General features: G+C 62.9%; 1 protein-coding gene across 6 annotated transcripts in view; it reads left to right on the forward strand.

The window, feature by feature from the left end:
- NFATC1 (nuclear factor of activated T cells 1) overlaps window positions 1-20,227 on the forward strand; it is a 60,736-nt gene that overhangs the window by 4,433 nt on the left and 36,076 nt on the right. For all 6 annotated transcript variants that reach the window (XM_064161248.1, XM_064161250.1, XM_064161249.1 and 3 more), the window contains exons 2-3: window positions 4,553-5,651; window positions 12,632-12,791. In XM_064161248.1, the coding sequence (XP_064017318.1) occupies window positions 4,553-5,651; window positions 12,632-12,791 (1,259 nt within the window). The remainder of the gene's footprint in view (window positions 1-4,552; window positions 5,652-12,631; window positions 12,792-20,227) is intronic.

Here is a 20,227-nt window from a genome sequence, read left to right on the forward strand (position 1 = left end):
GTGTGGAATTGACCCGGTGAAAGCTCCTCCACGGAGTGAGATTGGCTGCTGATACCTGTTTGCCATAAAAAGTTCTCCTACGAGCAGATGATTTAATGCATCTTCAGGTTGGCACCGACTCTGTGCTTCCTCTTCTGCCTTTACAGTGAGGCGGGGTCCCCAAATCCTTGCCTGCAACCCCTCACTGCATATCTCATCCTGCCAGGGTACAGCAAAGGTGTGGTGCTGCCTTTGCTGATGCTCTCTGGAGCACTCTCAGTGTCCAAACTGTTGTTAGTTGCTTCTTGGGTTTTTATGTCAGAGTTTCACCCCAAGCTTTGCAGTGTTTGGACGCCTGGAAAGTGGCCTTAGCAAATTCAGTGTCCAGGCTAGTGAGGGAAGTGCCCAGCTCCAACAGGCGGCTTTGAAAGCACGAACTGAAACACAGAGCTGGAGGTGGCTTCATCTTCAGAAGTGTGAGAGCTCCCCCACCTCTGGAAACACACACCCGCCCCGGGCTCGGGCTGCAGGTGTTCAGCATTCGCCCGTCAGGGCGGTGAGTGGCAGCTGGTGGTGCCCAGGTCGTGGTGGGGTCAGGCCCATTAGCAGCAGAAAGGAGTCAAACCTTTGCTCTGTGAAGTTAACCGGAGGGAAGAGACAAAGAGGAGCTGTTTGTGTTGTCTGTCTCCCGGTGAAATGTAAGCCGTGGAGAGGTGATCACAAATCAGGGGTCCGATTTCATGTCCTAGTTACACTCCAGCGTGGGTTTGGCGGGGCAGAAGCGCTGCGGAGCTGCGCTGCTCGCTCTGATTCTGGGGTCTGGCTCGGGGTGTTCAAACGTTCCGGTGGAGGTGCCGGGGCAGGAGAGTCCTGGGGGCCTCAGTGGGTCACGGCGGCGGCAGTGGCTGCACCTCCACCCCCAGCAGCTGTCTTGTGTGGTGCAGGTCCATGCCCCCTGTAGCTACCCCATCTCCTGTCCCTCAGGACTGGCATTTTGTTTCTAGGTGTCCTGCTTCACCCTGGCGAGGAAACAGCAGCCCCCTGCGAGTGCTGCCTGGGTGCATCTGATGAGCTCGCTGAGTGCAGAAGTGCTGGGGCAGAAGGTGCTGGATCAGAGGTTGTAGCTGGTGGGGTCGAGCTCACAGCGCCCCGTGATCCTGCTGCCGGCTCTGGGGGTGTTCTGTCGGGTGGGCTGGCTCTTGGCACTGCCTGCAACGCCAGCCGGACACCTTGAGGAGGCTGTGGGTCTCCCCCGGTGCTGCTCGGCGCCGGGTGCCGCGGTGCGAGCAGCTGTGGGACACGTTGCTTGTTTTCCTTGGCCCTTGAGGAGCTGACCTTTTAAAGTCTGCATAATGGCTCTGGGAGAGGCAGCTCCTGGCCGCCTGCACTGGGGGGACTGTTGCTTGGGGCACTGGAGGCTCTCGTTCAGTTACTGGTTGAGAAACCCCCCGGGGTTTACAGGCTGGGCTGAGCTCTTTTATTGCCTCTTTGCCCTGGGCTGCAGGTCTCCAGCAGACCTCAGCCTCTGAGTTTCGCCCTCAGTGTGACAGTTTGCAGGGAGCTGCTGAGCCCCCAGTACCCCTCCCACAGGTGCTAATTAGCTCTGCTGCCTTGCTCCTCCGCTGAGGGTTCTGTAATCAAAGATCTGCCTTGGTCCTGCTGGCAGCAGATGCTGATGCTGCTGCACCACCCTCTCTGGAAAGCCCACCTGGTGGGCACAGAGCTGGGGCAGCCTGTGGAGCCCACGGTCCCCTGCCCAGGGTGTTCAGCTATGCATAGGGGAATGACTGGAGGTGGTGCCCAGCTATGCCATGGCACCAGTGCCACCCACCCTAATGCCAGCCAGAAGGGCGTGGAAGGGCCCGTGGCAAGAGTCCAGCCAGGGTCTGGGTGGCAGAGTAGTGCCAAAGGCATCGCTTTCCTCTGGAGCCGAAGGAGGTGGTGAGAGGGTTTGAGGCTGCCTGGAAGGCACTGCCTGAGTCCTCTCTCCGAGCTGATTTCAGCCATGGAGAAGGTCCCACCACGGCCCTGCCACCTTGGGGCTCTTTTTGGTTCCCCTGAAGAGCGAGAGGGAAGCAGCAGTGGCCGCGGTGAGGCTGAGTGGCGTGGCCATGTGGCAGGCAGCAACAAAAGGGGGCTAATTTTGGAAGGAGGGAAGGCTGATCCCCCCCGGGCAGCTCCGTGCCTCCCCGCGGGATTTTCCGTGCGCTGCCTGCCATGGGGCTGGGCTGTGGCCTGAGGCTGCTCTCAGTCGCCAGGCTGCGTCCCTGCCACTCGCTGGGCACCACGGGCAGGTCTCTGAGGGCAAGCTGCAGAGTGAGGTTCAGAAGGCACTGCTCGCCCTTGCTGACCTATCTGGCCCGGCACACAGCAGGGCAGGGCTGGGGTGAAGCTGTGGCAGCACCTCCGTTGTTCCCCCGTTTGCCCTGGAGGGGTTGGCGTTGGAAAGGTGATCACAGCAGGATGACACCAGAGAGGGCTGCGCTGCTGATAAACAGAAGAGCTGCTGGGTTAGCAGCTCCCAGGGGCTCCTTGGCACCTGCAGGGCTTCTGGGGGTAACAGTCAGTTGCCTAGCCTGTCCCTAGGGAAGGTGGCCAAGGTGAGCAGCAGAGGAGCTTGTCTTGGGTTTGGGGGATGCAGGGCACAAGTTTCCCATAGGGCTTCCCTTTGTCCTGCCGGGAAGCACTGGATTGAACCTCAGCGAGGGTTCTGCAAGCAGAGCTCCTCCTGCTGGGAGGACGCTGGAGAGGAGCCCAGACAGCCTCCACGCTGAGCAGCCCCTGGCCCCGGTGGACAGGTTGTGCTATCTGTCCCTAGCAAGGCAAGAGGTGCTGGCACTGGGTGCTGCTGATGCACCTGCATCAGGCACTGGCACAGGCTGCCCGGGGAGGCACTGGAGTCACCATCCCCGGGGGTGTTTGAGTGGCCATGGCACTTGAGCACAACATCCAAGGTGATGTTGGGACTCAGTGGCCTCAGAGGACATTTCCTTCTCAGCCCACTCTGTGCTTGCCCTCGGGAAGCAGAGTGCAGGACTCCTGCTCCCGCTGCTGCTCCGCACAGTGGCTGCCGTTGGCTGAGGGCTGCTCGTCTCCTGGCCTGTGTCCCTCCAGTGTTTCTGAGTGGCAGAGACAGACACATGCAGCCCTGGCATAGGGGAGCAGAGCAGACCAGCAGTGAGGCAGGGCTGGAAGTTCCTCCTCGACACAAGGGAAAACTTTCCTGTGAGAGTGCTGGAGCCTGGAGCAGGCTGCCCAGAGGGGCTGTGGAGCCTCCTTCTCTGGAGACATTCCAAACCCACCTGGCTGTGTTCTGTGTGGCCTGTCCTAGGTGGCCCTGCTCTGGCAGGGGATTGGACTCAGTCTCCAGAGGTCCCTTCCAGCCCTGCTGTTCTATGGCAGCTGTGAGATGCTGGTCCCTGTGGTGCAGCAGGGATGGAGGCACACAGAGGGCAGGTCCTTCCCCTGAGTTGGGTCAGGGAGGCAGCTGGCACAAGCCTGGCGCGTGCTCCTTGCCCTTCTGTGCTTTCCACACCAAGCGTGCCACTCTGCTGCCACCTCCACGCACCGGGAGCCGCGCAGTGGGGAGAGGCCTGGCCGAGAGCAGGCTGCGCGGAGCTGCAGCTGTGGCGGAGCTGCGTTTCTCCCTCACCTGGCCTCCGCCGCTTGGGCTGCAGGCTGAGCAGCCCCAGAGAGCAGAGCAGCAGGTCAGGAGCTCCGTCTGGTTGCAGGCTCCTCGTTAACTGGAAGCAGTTGGAAAGTTGCTGTAATGGAAATCTGGGCTGTGTGTAATTCCTTTAGCAGGACGCAGCCGGCCGGGGGCTTCGCTGCAGTCTGGCTCCACTTTGTTTCTGGGTTTGCTTTGTGTCCCCTGGGGGGTTTTGGTGTACTCCAGCTTTTCGGGGGGGAGCGATGAGGCTGGCTTGCTGGAAGCACTTTGCTTCTGCAGCCTGGATGATCTTGGAGGGCTTTTCCAACCCCAGTGGTCCTGGGGAGGGGATTGTTACAAGTGCCAGGAGGACGGGCAGTGGCTTTGAGCTGGAAGAGCAGAGATTGGGACTGGGGGTGAGGAAGAAATTCTTGACAGTGAGCAAGGGTGCTGAGAGCCTGGCACACGCTGCCCAGGGAGGCTGTGACTGCCTCCTGCCTGGGTGTGTTGCAGGCCAGGCTGGATGAGGCCTTGAGCAGCTGAGTCCAGCAGAGAGGTCCCTGCCCATGGTGGGGAGGCTGGGGTAGATGAGCTCTGAGCTCCCTTCCAGCCTGAGCCGTTCCGAGTGTGATGGTTCCCAGATCATGCTGAGGCCAAGTGCAGTCCCTTCTTGCCCTGCAGCCCCCACTGCCGTCAAGCTCAGTCCCTGTGCTGCCCCTGCCCAGGCAGCCTGCCATGTGCTGGTCTCTTGGTGGCATTTTTGGGGTTGCTGGCCTGCAGCTTCTCCCGCGTATGGCAGCGCCCCTGTGCCGTGCTGCCAAGCCAGCCATGCTCTGCGTCACGACGTGTGCCAGCCCCCCGCGGGCAGCTGTGCCCCTGGCCCCTTGGTGCAGCTCTGTCACTGGATATGTGTTTGTTTTGCAGAGCACTACGGGTACCCCCCCGCTGATGTGGGCGCTGGCGTGCCTCTCAGCATGGCACATCCCTCGCTCTCCACCCCATGCCACGGCCTCCAGACCCCCAACCCTGTCATCTCCGTTGTGCCATCCGCAGCCCACCCCTCTGGGTACGGAGGCCACCTGGACGGGGGAGCCTCCGACTACTACCTGCCACCAGCTGTCAGACCCAACGGCGCTCCGGCGCTGGAGAGCCCCCGCATCGAGATCACCTCCTACATGGGGCTGCACCACACCCCCAGCCAGTTCTTCCACGACGAGGTGGAGGAGGCCATGCCTGGCACCAAGCGGCCGCCTGCCACTGCCACGCTCAACCTGCCTAACATGGAGGCATACCGAGACCCCTCCTGCCTGAGCCCCGCCAGCAGCCTCTCCTCCAGGAGCTGCAACTCTGAGGCATCCTCCTATGAGTCCAACTACTCCTACCCCTACGCCTCCCCCCAGACATCCCCCTGGCAGTCCCCCTGCGTCTCCCCCAAGACCACTGACACAGAGGAGGGCTACCAGCGGGGCATGGTGGCCTGCACCCTGCTGGGTTCCCCCAGGCACTCTCCGTCGACGTCGCCCAGGACCAGCGTGACAGAGGAGAGCTGGCTGGGGGCGCGCGGCTCTGGACCCCCCTCACCGTGCAACAAGAGGAAGCTGGGCCTGAATGGCCGCCAGGCCTCCTACTCCCCACACCGCTCCCCCACGCCGTCGCCGCAGGGCTCGCCGCGGGTCAGTGTGACGGATGACACCTGGCTGGGCAGCAGCAGCCAGTACGCCAGCTCCGCCATCGTGGCCGCCATCAACGCCCTCACCACCGACAGCACGCTGGACATGGGCGACGGCATCCCCCTCAAGGCCAGGAGGACAGCGCTGGAGCACAGCCCAGCCATGGCGCTCAAGACGGAGCCGGCGGGTGAGGAGCAGGGCACTGCCTCGCCCACCACCGACCTGGCCCCAGAAGACTTCTCTGGCTTCCAGCACATCAGGAAGGGAAACTTCTGCGAGCAGTACCTGGCTGTGCCACAGCATCCCTACCCCTGGGCCAAACCTAAGGCTCTGTCTCCAGCATCCTATGTCAGGTAAGGAGCCCTGAGCTGCAGGGCACTGCTGGGGGCCACCGAGAGCCATGGAGGAGTGAGCAGGCAGGTGAGATGGACTCCCCCAGCCCCCTTCAGTCTGCCCTGCTCGGGCTGCATCTGGGGTGTTGTGTCCTGTTCTAGGCTCCCCAGCTCAAGACGGGGAGGACTGGGGGGGATGGAACAAAGGTGGAAATGGGTGGGTTTGGACTGGATGTGAGGAAGAAGTTGTTCAGCATGAGGGTGGTGAGAGCCTGGAAAGGGTTGCCCAGGGAGGTGGTGGAAGCCTCATCCCTGCAGGTGTTTAGGGCCAGGCTGGATGAGGCTCTGGACAGCCTGATCTAGTGTGAGGTGTCCCTGGGCATGGCTGGGAGGTTGGAACTGAATGGTCCTTGTGGTCCCTTCCAGCCCTGACTGGTTCTGTGATTCTAAGAGGGACAGGGAGCCACTGGAGAGAGTCCAGAGGAGGCTGTGAAGATGCTGAAGGGCCTGGAGCAGCTTTGTGAGGAGAGGCAGAGAGGCCTGGAGCTGGGTAGCCTGGGGAGAGGGCTGAGAGAGGATCTGAGCAATGGTTACAGAAATCTGAGGGGTGGGGGGCAAGAAGCAGGTTCCAGGCTCTGTTCAGTGGTGCCCAGTGACAGCACAAGGAGCAATGGACACAAACTGGAGCCCAGGAGTTGCCACCTCAACATGAGGAGAAACTTCTGTGGTGTGAGGGTGCTGGAGCCTGGAGCAGGCTGCTCACAGAGGCTGTGGGATCTCCTTCTCTGGGGACTTTACATCCCCACCTGGATGTGTTCTGTGTGCCCTGCCCTGGGTGCCGCTGCTCTGGCAGGGGATTGGGCTGGATGATCTCCAGAGGTCTCTTCCCAGCCCTGCCGTGGTGGGATCCTTTGACTGTCTGAGATGCAGCAAGCCACTTGGGTCTGGCAGAGCCATCCAGAGGTGGGCGCCTGCTGCTTTTCAAGCCAGGGTGGTGACTGCTAGCCCCAGGCAGATGCTGCAGAGCCTTCCCATGTCCTTTGCAGAAGCCTTTCCTGGTCCCCTGCTGCAGCCCCAGGTCGCTGGTGCTCACCATAGCAGCTGCCTCACGGCTTGCCCCTTGGGCGCTGCTTTTTGCCCCACATTCCCAGGGCAGGGCAGGGAAGGGATATTTTGACCAAGGAGCTGCAGCAAGAGGCCGCAAGTGCTTTGCCAGGCCCACCAGCACCATGGCAGTGCCCAGCCAAAGCGCAGAGGTGGGGAGTCCAGCGCCAGCCCCTCGTACGCCTGACGCCGCCCGGGGCCGGTGGCTGCCGCCCGGGGCCGGTGGCTGCCGCCCGGGGCCGGTGGCTGCCGCCCGGGGCCGGTGGCTGCCGCCCGGGGCCGGTGGCTGCCGCCCGGGGCCGGTGGCTGCCGCCCGGGGCCGGTGGCTGCCGCCCGGGGCCGGTGGCTGCCTGTTTCCTGTTCCACAAGCTGTTTCCACCTGATCTGGTCTCTGCTGGGGCTGGGAGCTGCCCCTGCAGCGCGTTCTGGGGTGGCTGTCCCCACTTCCCGCGCGCCGCAGCAGCCCCCGCAAGCGCTGGGCAGGCGGGCACGGACGTCAGCAGGGTCAGGGCCCAGGCAGGGGCAGCAGTGCTGTTTGGCTGGGGCAGGCTCTGTCCCACCAGCGCTGGGGTCCTTTTGTTTTGCTTCCTGCTCTGTGACACATCTGCTCCCGTTCAAGTGCGAGGGCCGGGGGCTGGCTTCCAGCAAACAGCTCTGGAGCCTCTCTGCCAGCCACCGTTTGGAGATAAGCAGAGCTGGTTGCCTCCTCTGCCTCTTCCTGCCTAGGTGGGACAGCTTTCATCAGCAGCCAGCAGCCCTGGAAAGTCACCCAGGCCTTTCCCTCCTGCCCCTGTGTCCCCACCCCTATGGGGACACAACATCTCTCAGCCAGGAGCTGTCTCCCTTCCTGGTGGGCATCAGTCTGGAAGGGAAGCTGCTTTTGGGCGGTGTTGCTAACACAGGTGGTGGTTTCCGTCGGCTGTGATCAAAGCTCAACCTGTCCCTCACCCCCGGGGGGACGCTGAGGGACTGGAGCAGGTCCAGAGAAGGGCAGCAAGGCTGGGGAAGGGTCTGGAGAGCAGGGCCGGGGAGGAGCAGCTGAGGGAGCTGGGGGGGTGCAGTGTGGGGCAGAGGAAGCTGAGGGCAGAGCTCATTGCTCTCTGCAGCTCCCGAGAGGAGGCTGCAGTGGGGTGGGGGTTGGTGTTTTCTTAGTAACAAGTGACAGGAGGAGAGGAAATGGCCTCGAGATGCACTAGGGGAGGCTTAGGTTGGAGAGGAGGAAAAATGTCTTTGCTGCAAGAGTAGTGAGGGGCTGGCACAGGCTGCCCAGGCAGGTGGTGGAGTGCCCATCCTGGAGGTGTTCCAGAAAGCTGTAGCCCTGGCACCTGGGGACAAGGTCTGGTGGCCGTGGCGGGGCTGGGTTGATGGCTGGACAGGGTGACCTTGGAGGGCTTTTCCGTCCCAAACAGTTGCTGATTCTGTGCTTTAGTTCCAGAGCAAGGGGATGGTGAGAGTATAGAGGAGCAGCATGGGCACCTCCACAGGAGCACAGCCTTGCCCTGCCTCCTGCTTGCTTACAAGGACTGAGCTTGGAGGCTCTTCGCAGTCCTTAAGCTCTTCAGGGCAGGTCTGAGCTCCTGCATGTCCCTCAGCTTCTGCTTCAACCTTTGTAGCGTCACTGAGGTTGGAGAAGGCCTCTCATTGTCAGCCCCAGCCTGCCAGGTGCGCTCCAGTTCGGGGCTGGGGTTGATTCGTTGTTGGCTGCCTTGGAGGTTGCCTTTGGCTTTTCACTTGGGTAGGTTTGCTTTGAGCAGTTGGCGGGGGGGGGGGGGGTCAGTCAGTTTGGCTGGGGGGGAGGGTCTCTGTTGGCCGGTTTAGCTGGGGGGGTCAGTCAGTTTGGCTGGGGGGCTCGGTCGGTCTGGGGGGGGGTCTCTGTTGCTCAGCTGGGGGCGTGTGTGCCTGTCGGTGGGTGGGCTGCCGGGGGTCCGTGTGGCTGCCAGGGGTGTTTCCTGGCTGCGTGGGGCTCTCTTCTGCTCCAGATGCTGTGCCAGAGCCCAACCTTACCTGGGAGCTGATTGGGTTGCCTGAGGGTGGGCCAAGGCAGCAGGCACCTTGGTGAGACAGAGTGATGCAGCAGCACTGGGTCTGCCCCTGGCACCCCTGGATGGTGATGGCAATCTGGGGGAAGCTCCTTAGGTGGCACCAAGGCAGGACTGTCTGGGCAGCACCCAGTGAAGTGGGCACTGGTGGCTGCTTGCCGGTGACCATCTCCTGGGACTCATCAGTGTGGATTGAGGCACTGGGAGGGGGGACAGGGAGGAGCTTACAGAGCCTCTGACCTTCTGCTCTCCCCTGCCGTGCTGCTGTGGCATGGGGACATTCAGGTGCTTCAGCAAGCTTGGTTCACCAGCTTGGGTGGTGCTGAGTGGTTGGAGGCTGAGGCTGGAGACAGTGCTGGGTGGTTGGAGGCTGAGGCAGAGGCGGTGCTGGGTGGTTGGAGGCTGAGGCTGGAGACAGTGCTGGGTGGTTGGAGGCTGAGGCGGTGCTGAGTGGTTGGAGGCTGAGGCGGAGGCGGTGCTGGGTGGTTGGAGGCTGAGGCGGAGGCGGTGCTGGGTGGTTGGAGGCTGAGGCAGAGGCGGTGCTGGGTGGTTGGAGGCTGAGGCGGAGGCGGTGCTGGGTGGTTGGAGGCTGAGCCAGAGGCGGTGCTGAGTGGTTGGAGGCTGAGGCGGAGGCGGTGCTGGGTGGTTGGAGGCTGAGGCGGAGGCGGTGCTGAGTGGTTGGAGGCTGAGGCGGAGGCGGTGCTGGGTGGTTGGAGGCTGAGGCGGAGGCGGTGCTGGGTGGTTGGAGGCTGAGGCGGAGGCGGTGCTGGGTGGTTGGAGGCTGAGCTGGAGGCGGTGCTGAGTGGTTGGAGGCTGAGGCAGAGGCGGTGCTGGGTGGTTGGAGGCTGAGGCGGAGGCGGTGCTGGGTGGTTGGAGGCTGAGGCGGAGGCGGTGCTGGGTGGTTGGAGGCTGAGGCAGAGGCGGTGCTGGGTGGTTGGAGGCTGAGGCAGAGGCGGTGCTGGGTGGTTGGAGGCTGAGGCAGAGGCGGTGCTGGGTGGTTGGAGGCTGAGGCAGAGGCGGTGCTGGGTGGTTGGAGGCTGAGAGCCTTTCCCAGGAGCTGCTGTTCCTGGCCTGGCTCTGACCCTCCCCACACTCTCTCCTGCCTGTTCTTTGGTGCTTTCCACCCCCACTGTGAGCATCTTTCTCAGGACCTCGCTCTCTAGCTCCTCTGAGCACCTTGCAGCCCTGAGTCCCTCCTGTGGCTGCCTCCTCCCTGCAGCTGCTCTGGGCCGGGTTGGATGAGTCCTGCTGGAGGTGTCCCTGCCCGTGGTGGGGAGGTTGGAACTGGATGATCTTCAAGGTCCCTTTCATCCCAACCCATCCCATGTTTTTATGATCTCCAAGGTCCCTTCTAGCCCAACCCACCCTACGGGCAGAGAAGCTGCCCCTGCCCTTGTCTCTCCATGCCCTCAGCAGACATGTCTGGTCCTTTCCCCAAGCCCCCACGTGCAGAATTCCAGGTCGGTCCCAGCCCTGGACGTGGACGTTTGGGCTGAGCTGCTGCCCTGCGGCATGCCCGGTGTGGAGGAGCTGCAGCTCTGCAGGCCAGCAGAAGGCAGCCAAGGTTGGGCTGGGGCACAGCAGCTCTGCCAGCAGCTTCCAGCCAGAGACTGCTCAACTGTGGGGCAGGAAGGGGGAGGATAAGGGCAAAAGGAGCAAAGCCTTACCCATGGCAGCTCTGAGGTGGAAGGTGAAGCAGAGATGTTTGGTGTCCTCTGCCCACAGCTGGGCTGGCAGGCACAGAGCTGTGTGTGCTGCTGTCTTGCTCTTCCAGGAGGCACCCAGGGATGGGTACCAGGCAGGCATCTTCTGGGAAGTGAGGCACAGGTCAGAACTAGCAAACAGCTGCAGCCCTGTGGCTGGAGGAGCACAGCTGGAGCAGGGCGAGCTGGCAGGAGTTCAGCAGCCCTGGTGTGGTTGCTGAAGGAGCTCTGCTTGCCATGGCACAGTGATTCAGCACAGGGCACCCAGTCTCAGCCGTGCTTCTCCTGAGCCATTGTGCTCTGGGTGCTCCAGAACACATCTTGTGTGCCAGGCTGGGTGGTGGCACAGGCAGCTCTGTCTGGTGGAGAGCAGAGAATGGCTTGGGTTGGAAGGCAGCTCAGAGCTCATCTCCTCCAACCTCCCCACCACAGGCAGGGACCTCTCAGCTGGACTCAGCTGCCCAAGGCCTCATCCAGCCACAGCCTCCCTGGGCAGCCTGTGCCAGGCTCTCAGCACCCTCACCCTGCACAGCTTCTGCCTCAGCTCCACTCTCAGCCTGCTCTGCCTCAGCTCCAAACCATTGCCCTTGGCCTGCCTCAGAGCCCCTCAGCACAAGTCCCTCTGCAGCCTTCCTGCAGGAGCCCTTCAGGCCCTGGCAGCAGCTCTGAGGTGCCCCTGGAGCCTTCTCCTCTGCAGCCTGCACCCCCCCAGCTCCCTCAGCCTGTGCTCACAGCAGAGCTGCTCCAGCCCTGCCAGCACCTTGGTTGCCTCCTCTGGACTCTCCCCAGCAGCTCTGTGGCCTCCTCTGGCCTCTCCCCAGCAGCTCTGTGCCCTCCTGCTGCTGCTGGGGGTAGCAGAGCTGGAGGCAGCCTTGGAGGTGAGGTCTTGAGCTGAGCAGAGCCAAGGGGCACAATGTCCTCTCTTGCCCTGTGCCCACACTGCTCTGGCTGCAGCCCAGCCCCTGGCTGCCTGCTGGGCTTGGGTCTCTGCTGGCACAGCAGGCATGGGGACACCTTCCCAGCAGGTGGGAAATCAGCTCCCAGGGACACACAGCCCTAGGAAGACTGTGTAGGGACCTTGGACTGCTCTTCTGGACCTCCATGGAGGGGCTCTTGTCCCCTCCCCGTGGTCCTGGCTGGCTGAGCTGGCCTGGGGCTCCCCAGGCTGCTGAGCTTCACCTGCAGCTCTGCTTGCAGCCTTTGCTGGGGTCTCTTCCCCTGTCACCCCACCCTGGCTGCAGGAAACGAGGTGCAGGGTGGAGATAAAGGCAGTGTAGGAAACACCTCTGGCAGCCCCCACCCTGCCTGTGCCCCTCTGCTTCCTCCAGCAGGAAAGGTGCCCTTGATTAGCAGGGTCTGCTTGGGCAGGGGGCTCCTGGCATGGCCAGCAGCAGTGGGAGCTGTTTGCAGGCCCTGTGTGAGGTGTGTGGGGAGGTCCCAGCTCTGCTGCAGGGAGGGGCAGGGGGGCTGGGGGCTGCTGCTTTGTGTTGGCAGGAGATGGAATTGGGCATGGGGCTGCTGTCAGGGACAGGGAGTACCACACCCAGTTAGGGACTGGTTATGGAGCTACTGTTAGCAGCTGGGCTGGGATTGGGATTAGGATTTGGCCATGGAGTTAGTGTAAGGTTTTTCTCATGGGATTAGAGATTGGTTATGGGATTAGCATTAAGGATTGGTTATGGGATTAGTAATTAGTCGTGGGATTAGTGTAATCAGGTGTTATGGGATTAGTGTAATTGCTTATGGGATTAGTGTGATGGGTTCTGGGGTTAGGGGTGGGTTATGGGCTTAGTGTGCTGGGTTCTGGGTCTGGGGGGTGGGTTCTGGGCTCAGTGTGCTGCGTTCTGGGGGTGGGTTCTGGGTTCCATGTGCTGGGTTCTGGGAGTGGGTTCTGGGCTCAGTGTGATGCGTTCTGGGGGTGGGTTCTGGGTTCCATGTGCTGGGTTCTGGGAGTGGGTTCTGGGTTCAGTGTGCTGGGTTCTGGGAGTGGGTTCTGGGCTCCGTGTGCTGGGTTCTGGGTCTGGGGTGGGTTCTGGGTTCCGTGTGCTGGGTTCTGGGTCTGGGGTGGGTTCTGGGCTCTGGGCTGAGTGGTGCTGAGTGTGCTGGTGCAGGAGGGGGTCTGAGCTCCCTGACAGCTGTTGCCCTTGCCTTGCAGCCCGTCCCTGCCCGCCCTGGACTGGCAGCTGCCCTCCCACTCGGGCCCCTACGAGCTGCGCATCGAGGTGCAGCCCAAGTCCCACCACCGGGCGCACTACGAGACCGAGGGCAGCCGCGGGGCCGTGAAGGCGTCCGCCGGAGGCCATCCCATCGTGCAGGTACCAGCACGGCGCCCCCCGGGGCTGCCCTGCCCCTCGGCCGTGGGGAGCTGGGGCGGGGGTGAGGGACGTGGAGCTGCTGCAGCGGGCCCAGAGGAGGCGCTCCCCTGTGGGCGCAGGCTGAGGGAGCTGAGGTTGTGCAGCCTGGAGGAGGCTGCAGGGCAAAGCTTCCAGTGGCCTGCCAGGGGCTGCAGGAGAGCTGGGCAGGGGCTTTGGGTAAGGGCTGGGAGCGACAGGGACAGGGACAGTGGCTCTGAGCTGGGAGAGAGGAGAGTGGGAGTGGAGATGAGGAGGAGACTGTTGGTGGTGAGAGTAGGGAGAGACTGGCACAGGTTGCCCAGGGAGGTTGTGGGTCACAGAGTCACAGATTGTGATCTTTGATCCCGTTCTGTGCTCCACAACCTCCCTGGAGGTGCTCAAGGCCAGGCTGGATGAGGCCTTGAGCACACTGGGCTGGAGGGAGGTGTCCCTGCCCATGGCAGGCGGTTGGCACTGGATGATCTTCAAGGTCCCTTCCAACCCATGAATGCATGAATCATCAGCTGGGCATGTGCCTCAGGGCATGAAATTGTGCCAGGGGAGGGTTAGGTTGGACAGGAGGAGAAATTTCTTGGCTGCAAGAGTGGTCAGGGATGGGCATAGGCTGCCCAGGTTGGTGCTGGAGTCACCATCCTGGGGGGGCTCAAGAAACTTGTGGCCATGGCACTGGGAGCAGGGTTTGGTGCCCATGGTGGTGCTGCCTGTGGCCGTGGCACTGGGAGCAGGGTTTGGTGCCCATGGTGGTGCTGCCTGTGGCCGTGGCACTGGGAGCAGGGTTTGGTGCCCATGGTGGTGCTGCCTGTGGCCGTGGCACTGGGAGCAGGGTTTGGAGCCCATGGTGGTGCTGCCTGTGGCCGTGGCACTGGGAGCAGGGTTTGGTGCCAATGGTGGTGCTGCCTGTGGCCGTGGCACTGGGAGCAGGGTTTGGAGCCCATGGTGGTGCTGGGTTGGGCATTGGACTGCATGATATTGGAGGGCTTTCCCCACCCAACCGTCTTCTGACTTCTCAGCTGCTGGTTGGGGCTGGGCACAGCTGCAGCAGGGCCAGGGGTGGTGGCAGCCACTGCTGAGGTGCTGCTGATGCTTGGCTCCATGCCCAGGAGCTGTGTGCTGGACAGGGACTGGTGTCTGAGAGCTTGTGGGCAGGGCACAGTGCTGGCAAACTTCTGCGCTGCTGCAGCAGCTGGCAGGGGCAAGTGAGAGCAGCTGGCAGCAGCAGCAGGCAGTTTGCTCCTCAGCCCTGCCAGAGCTCTCCAGAGCTTTTTTGGGGGAGGCAGAGAGTAATGCTTCTCGGGGGGGGCAGTGGTGGTGCTTCTTGAGTGAGGACTTTCAAAGCAGTGCTGAAGGAGAGGAGGGCTTTCAGGCAGCATCTCAGCACGACTGTGGCTTGGCAGAGCTGTGCCAGGCACCTCGGGGCTGAGCCCAGCAGGCGCTGCAGGTGTCTGGGGCAGACCTGCTGCTGGTGCAGAGCAAAGGAGCTCAGGTTTCAAAGCTCCCAGCCAGGGCCTGAGTGCCTGCAGGTGACAGAGTCTGGATCAGGCTTTGCCCTCTGCCTGTTTCCTGTTGTTTTCAGTCCTGCTGGCTCAGGGAGAGCCTCCCGAGGCGGCTCTGGCCTCTTGCGCTGCCTCTTTGTGTGGCTTCTCTGCAGCCTGTGGTCAGGCAGGTCTCGTGCCCCAGGCTGGGCTGCAAGGGACCCTCCAGTGCCATCTTGTCCTGCGGTCAGAGGGACACCTCCAGCCAGAGCAGGCTGCCCAGGGCCACATCCAGGCCGGTCTTGTATGTCTGCAGGGATGGAGCTTCCATCACCCACCCTGGGCAGCCTGTGCCAATGTCTGCCTACCCTCACGGTGCAGAACTTCCTCCTGATGCCCAACCTAAGCCTCCCCAGAGTCTTGCTTTCCTCCAAGCTCCTGCCCTTTCTCTTGGACAGGAAGGGATCTCCTCTCTTCTCCCCTTTGCCTCTCAAACCCCTCTCAACAGCATCCTGCTTCCCAGGCCAGGAGTGCGAGGCTGGGGACTAGTTTTTGCCCCTTGGCACCTGTCTGTAGCCACCTGTAAAGCTGAAGAGCTTTGCCCTGGGAGCTGGCATGGTGCTGAGTGCCCAGCAGTGTGTGAAGTTGTCTGCTCTGCCAGCCCTGTGCCACCTCTGCTCTGGTTGCTCAGGGTCTGAGAGAGCTCAGAGCACCACAGAGGGCTGGTGAGGAAGCGGTGCCAGGGCGTGGTGCTGGTGAGCTCATGGCTGGCACCTTCTCAGCTGGGGAGTGCTGCTTGCCTGTGCTGCTCTCAGAGCAGGGTGCTCCCAGCTCTGAGGCATAGCAGCACTGGGGCCTCAGCTCTGGGAGCTGTGGCTGCTGTGCCAGCTAGGCTGACAGGTGGGCAGCAGAGTCGTGCCCCTTGGCATCCTGCTGCTACCTCTGTGTCTGCAGCAGCTCATGGCTGGGCACTGGAACAGGCTGCCCAGGATAGTGCTGGAGGTGTTCCAGAAATATGGGGCCATGGCTCCTGGGGACAGGGCTTGGGGGCCATGGTGAGGCTGGGCTGCTGGCTGGGCTGTGTGGTCTCAGAGGGCATGGCCATGGCACCTGGGGACAGGGCCTGGGGGCCGTGGTGGGGTTGGGTTGGTAGTAGGACTGGGTGGTCTCAGAGGGCTTTTCCAACCCAAACCATTCTCTGATGCCATCACCTCCTGGGTCAAGCTGCTGTGCCCTGGAGGGCAGCAGCCAGCCCAGTAAGCTGCAGGTGCATTGGGCTTGGGGCTTCCTGGCTGAAAGTCTGCCAGGCTCCAGCCCTGGCCAGAGGCTTGCAGCTTGGCCTGTGTCCAGAGCCTGCAGCCAAAGCTGCTTCAAAGCAGAGGCAGCCCCAGAGCAGCTCTGCCGAGGGCCAGGTGCCCCAGCAGCAGCTGAGCCAAGCCCCCCCAGGCAGGCAGGAGGCAGCTGGCTCTGCTTATACGGCTCTGCTCTGGCACCTGGGCACCTGCCCCGGGCCCTGGCAGGAGCAGTTTAGGGCAAATTGCTCTCTCCTTTTGTTTCCTTGGCAGCTGGAGCTGCGGGGGGCAGCCTGGTGGGGAACGTTTCCTTCTGCTGTGTCTGGAGCTCTGCTCGGGCTGGCAGGTGGCTCTGGCACCTCTCTGCCTGGCTGGGAGCGCTGCTGCGGCTCTGCTCTTCTGAGTGGGGCAGGTTTATATATAGCTAAAGGAAGAGAAAAGCCCAAAGGCCACCCAGTGCAGCCTGCAGGGCAGGGCTGTGCCCACGGGGTGGGTTTGCAGCTGCCAGGCTGAATCAGTGGAAAATGTGGGCTCGGGTTACTGGGTGGCTCTCTCCTGCTCCCAGGATGAGCAGGGCTGGGTCGTGGCTTTCTTGGGAAGAGGAGCCCCAGGAAGAGGGTTCTTCCCCCCCACACCCCTGGGAACACAGAGTGGCTTCGGCTGGACTGCAGCTCGGGGCTCACCAAACCAGACACGTTTGTGCCCCTCCAGGCCGCTCAGCCCCACTGCAGCTGGAGCTGCCTGCTGGCTCTGGCAGCTGCAGTGCCAGCAGGCAGCAGTTGGCTTGCAAGCAGTGAAGCTCCTGCAGGCTGCAGCCAGCTGCCAGCCCCTTGCCAAGCAGCTGGCATCAGGTTTCAGTGCCCTGTAAAGCAGAGCAGCTCCTGGGTTTGGTTTGTGCCAATGTCAGGTTCCCTGTGGGGGTGTCAAAAATCTCCTTGCCCAGGGTCCAGAAGCAGACCCAGCCCCAAAGCAAGGATGCAGGGTCACAGAGGCATGGAATGGTTGGGCTGGAGCAGAGCTCAGCTCACAGAGGCATGGAATGGTTGGGCTGGAGCAGAGCTCAGCTCACAGAGGCATGGAATGGTTGGGCTGGAGCAGAGCTCAACTCACAGAGGCATGGAATGGTTGGGCTGGAGCAGAGCTCAGCTCACAGAGCCATGGAATGGTTGGGCTGGAAGGGACCTTAGAGCTCAGCCCAGGCCTCACCCAAGCTGGCCTTCAACACCCCAGGGAGGACACATCCTCAGCCTGCCAGGGCAGCCTGCCCCAGTGCCTCAGTTGCCCTGTGAGCTGCTGGTTCCCCTCTGCTGGTGTTCAGGTGGTGCTGTTCCCTGGATCTTCCTCCTCTTCCCTTTGCCCCTCGGAGCTCCCCTGCGATGCCCAAGTCCCTTTCTTGCTGTGCCACTGCTGTGCCTGCCCATCCCTGTGCCTCTCAAGCCAAGCTTCTCACCACTGGCCAGGATCTTGGTGTTGCTCTCCTCTGTCACTGGGCAAACTGCACCTTCCTTCATGTGCCCAGGAGGCCAAGCAGGGCACCAGCAGCCTGGCCTGGCGCAGCACTGGTGTGGGCAGCAGGGGCAGGGTAGGGATTGTGCTCCTGTGCTGGGCACTGGCCACAGCTTGAGCACTGGGTTCAGTTTTGGGACCCTCACTCCAAGAAGGACACCGAGGGGCTGGAGCAGGTGCAGAGAAGGGCAGCAGAGGTAGTGAAGGCTCTGGAGAGCAGGGCTGGGGAGGAGCCGAGGGAGCTGGGGCGGTGCAGTGTGGGGCAGAGGAGGCTGAGGGCAGTGCTCATTGCTCTCTGCAGCTGCTGGGAGGAGGCTGCAGCCAGGTGGGGGTTGGGCTCTGCTCCCAGGTAAGCACCAACAGGACCCAGTAGTGGCCCCAGGCTGCCCCAGAGAAGGTTCAGGTTGGACATTAGGAGGAATTTCTTTGGTGCAAGAGTGGTGAGGGGCTGGCACAGGCTGCCCAGGGAGGTGGTGGAGTGCCCAAGGCTGGAGATGTTCCAGAAGCCTGTGCCCTGGCACCTGGGGACAGGGTCTGGTGGCTGTGGCAGAGCTGGCTGAGGGTTTGCCTTGGTACCAGAGTCACAGGTTGGGCTGGGTTGGAAGGGAGCTTCAAGATCATCCAGTGCCAACCCCCTGCCATGGGCAGGGACACCTTCCCCCAGCCCTCACCCAGCCTGGCCTCAGATACCCCCTAAGGAGGGGACGTGCACAGCCTCCCTGGACAGCCCCTGCCAGTCTCACCACCCTGCTCCTGAGGAGCTCCTTGCTCTGGCCTTTTCCACCAGCTTAGGACTGCAGGGCTGTGGGAAGCTGCTCTGGGCAGGTTCCTGCCCTCATCCTCTGCTGGCACAGGACAAGGCGTGGTGTGAGTGGGGGCTCTGCCCAGCTCTGCTCCAGCTCTCCTTGGCCAGGCTGCCCCTGTTCCTGGGGAGGTGGCACACCCATGGGCTGTGCCCCAGACGGGCTGCAGGGGCAACTCTGTGTTCTGGGGCTGTAGCTGTCTGGCTTGGGCTAATTGCCTCAGTTTCCCTCTAATTAGGGCGCTTGGGGAGCTGCTGACTGTGCCCTGCTGGGAGGATCTGAAGCAGGCCACAGGCTCTGAGGGCAGCCAGGCTGGCTGGGCACTGGCAGCCTGCTGTAGGTGGAACCACCTGGGCTGGCCCTTGGTCACTGCACACAGCAGCTGCTGTCACTGGGGCACCAAGCTCCAGGGTCCTGGGCTGGCTTGCCTTAGGTAGCCACACAGGGCTGGAGAGCGGAGCCTGGCATGGGATGGGTTCACAGTGCCTCAGGGGTTGGAAGGGACCCGAAGAGATCATTCAGTCCAGTCCCCCTGCCAGAGCTTGAGAGTCATGCAGTGCCAAGCTGCTGCCAGGCGCAGGGCAGGCACCAGTGGTGCCTTTGAAGGGCTCCTGCCGCCTTGTGGGCAGTGCCCACCAGCAGGGCAGGTGTCTGCAGTTGGGGGCAGTAGGTGTGGGCTGGGTGGCAGCCCAGGTGCTGGTCAGCAGGGTCAGGCTGGCTGTGCTCAGCACGCACAGCTGTGAAGCTGTCGCCTTGCCAGCCATGCGGTGCTACCCTGCAGCCAGGAGTCCTCAGCTGGCAGCAGAGCAGTGCCCTCTGAAGCTGCCCTGTGCTGCTGGCTGCGCTGCCTCTCTCGGCCGTGCCAGCAGTCCCACACCAGCTCCGATCTGCTGCTGCTGCCATCTCAGCCCTGGGGGCAGCTGCAGGGGGACAGCTGTTGCCAGGCAGCTTCTGACTGCGGCCAGCCCAGGGCTGGCCCCGGAGCCCTTCACGCTGACTTGGGTGGCCTCCTGGTGGGCATCAGAGGCCTTCAGCAAGCCCTTGAGGCACACTGCACAGACTCCCTTTCTGTGCTGGTGGATGAACCCAGGGGGCCTCACCCAGCAGCAGGCTTTGGGCTCTTCGCAGCTCAACCAGGACCCTGCTGAGGTCCAAGCCTCAAAGCCAAGCTGTGAGCTCAGCCCAGCCCGGCAGAACCACAGGGTGCCCACAGCTGCAGTGCCAGGGTGGATCCAGGGTGGCTTCAGCAGTGTGTGGTGACCTGGCAGTCACAGAGAGCAGGGTTCTGGATCTTGGGCAGGTCCAGTTTTGGGGCCCTGGGCCCCAGAAGGGCAGTGGGGTGCTGGAGAGGGTCCAGAGAGGGGCAGCCAAGCTGGGCAGGGCCTGGAGAAGAGGCAGCCCAGGGAGGCAGCGGAACCCCCAGCCCCAGAGGTGCTGGTGGCCAGGCTGGATGGGGCCCACAGGAGGCTGCAGACATCCAGCTCCAAGCTCCCTGCTCTGGGGTGCAGCTGAGAGGTCTTCAAGGCCCCTTCGGCCCAGCTTATCCTGTGAGCTGTGCCTGGCACTGCTGTGCAAAGAACCCCCGGGGGCAGGTGGGCACCTCAGGTTTGCAGGGGTGGCAGAGCCATGCAGGTGCTGCAGCGCTGCTGAGCCAACAAGTGGCAGGTGGCATCTGGGCTGGCACAGGTTTGGAGAAGCTGGATGTTGGCAGCTGATGGTGGCTGGGTGCTGTGGCTGGGCATCAGTGGGGGCATGGTGCCCATCCTACCTGTGCTGACAGCACTTGGCACAGGCACCAGGATGCCAGTGCCAGCCTCTGCTCAGCCCCAGCCGGGCTGGATCATCCCAGGGAGCTTTTCCAGCCCAAACAGTTCCATGGCTCCGTGACCCTCCCTGTGCAGGGAGCTAGGGAAGATCAAACCTTGAACACCCCTGGGGAGGGATATCCACAGCCCCCCTGGGCAGCCTGCTCAGTGCCCTCCTAGGGAGGGGCTGTGCTGCGGGCAGGGCAGGCTGCCCCTGGGCACCTGCTGGTGGGGCTGGGCACCCTGGTGAGGCCACGAGGGCTGTGCAGAAGGCATCTCCTTGGTCTCGGGGCAGGACAGGGCAGGGCAGCAGCAAGCATTTCCCAGGGCCCTGCACGCAGAAATGCTCCTGCCAGCAGCTCCTCTGCTGGCCTGCCCCTGGCAGCCTGAGCAGGGCAGCAGCAGCAGCAGCCTGGGGTGGTGTCCAGAGGCTCCTGAGCAGGAGAAGGCCTCCCAGGAGCAGGGAGCTGCCTGCAGCAGGAGGTCTCCTGCCTGCGCTGCAGCCAGCACCAGGGAGGC

The sequence above is a fragment of the Pogoniulus pusillus genome, chromosome 21, assembly GCF_015220805.1.
Source record: "Pogoniulus pusillus isolate bPogPus1 chromosome 21, bPogPus1.pri, whole genome shotgun sequence".
NCBI lineage: Eukaryota > Metazoa > Chordata > Aves > Piciformes > Lybiidae > Pogoniulus > Pogoniulus pusillus.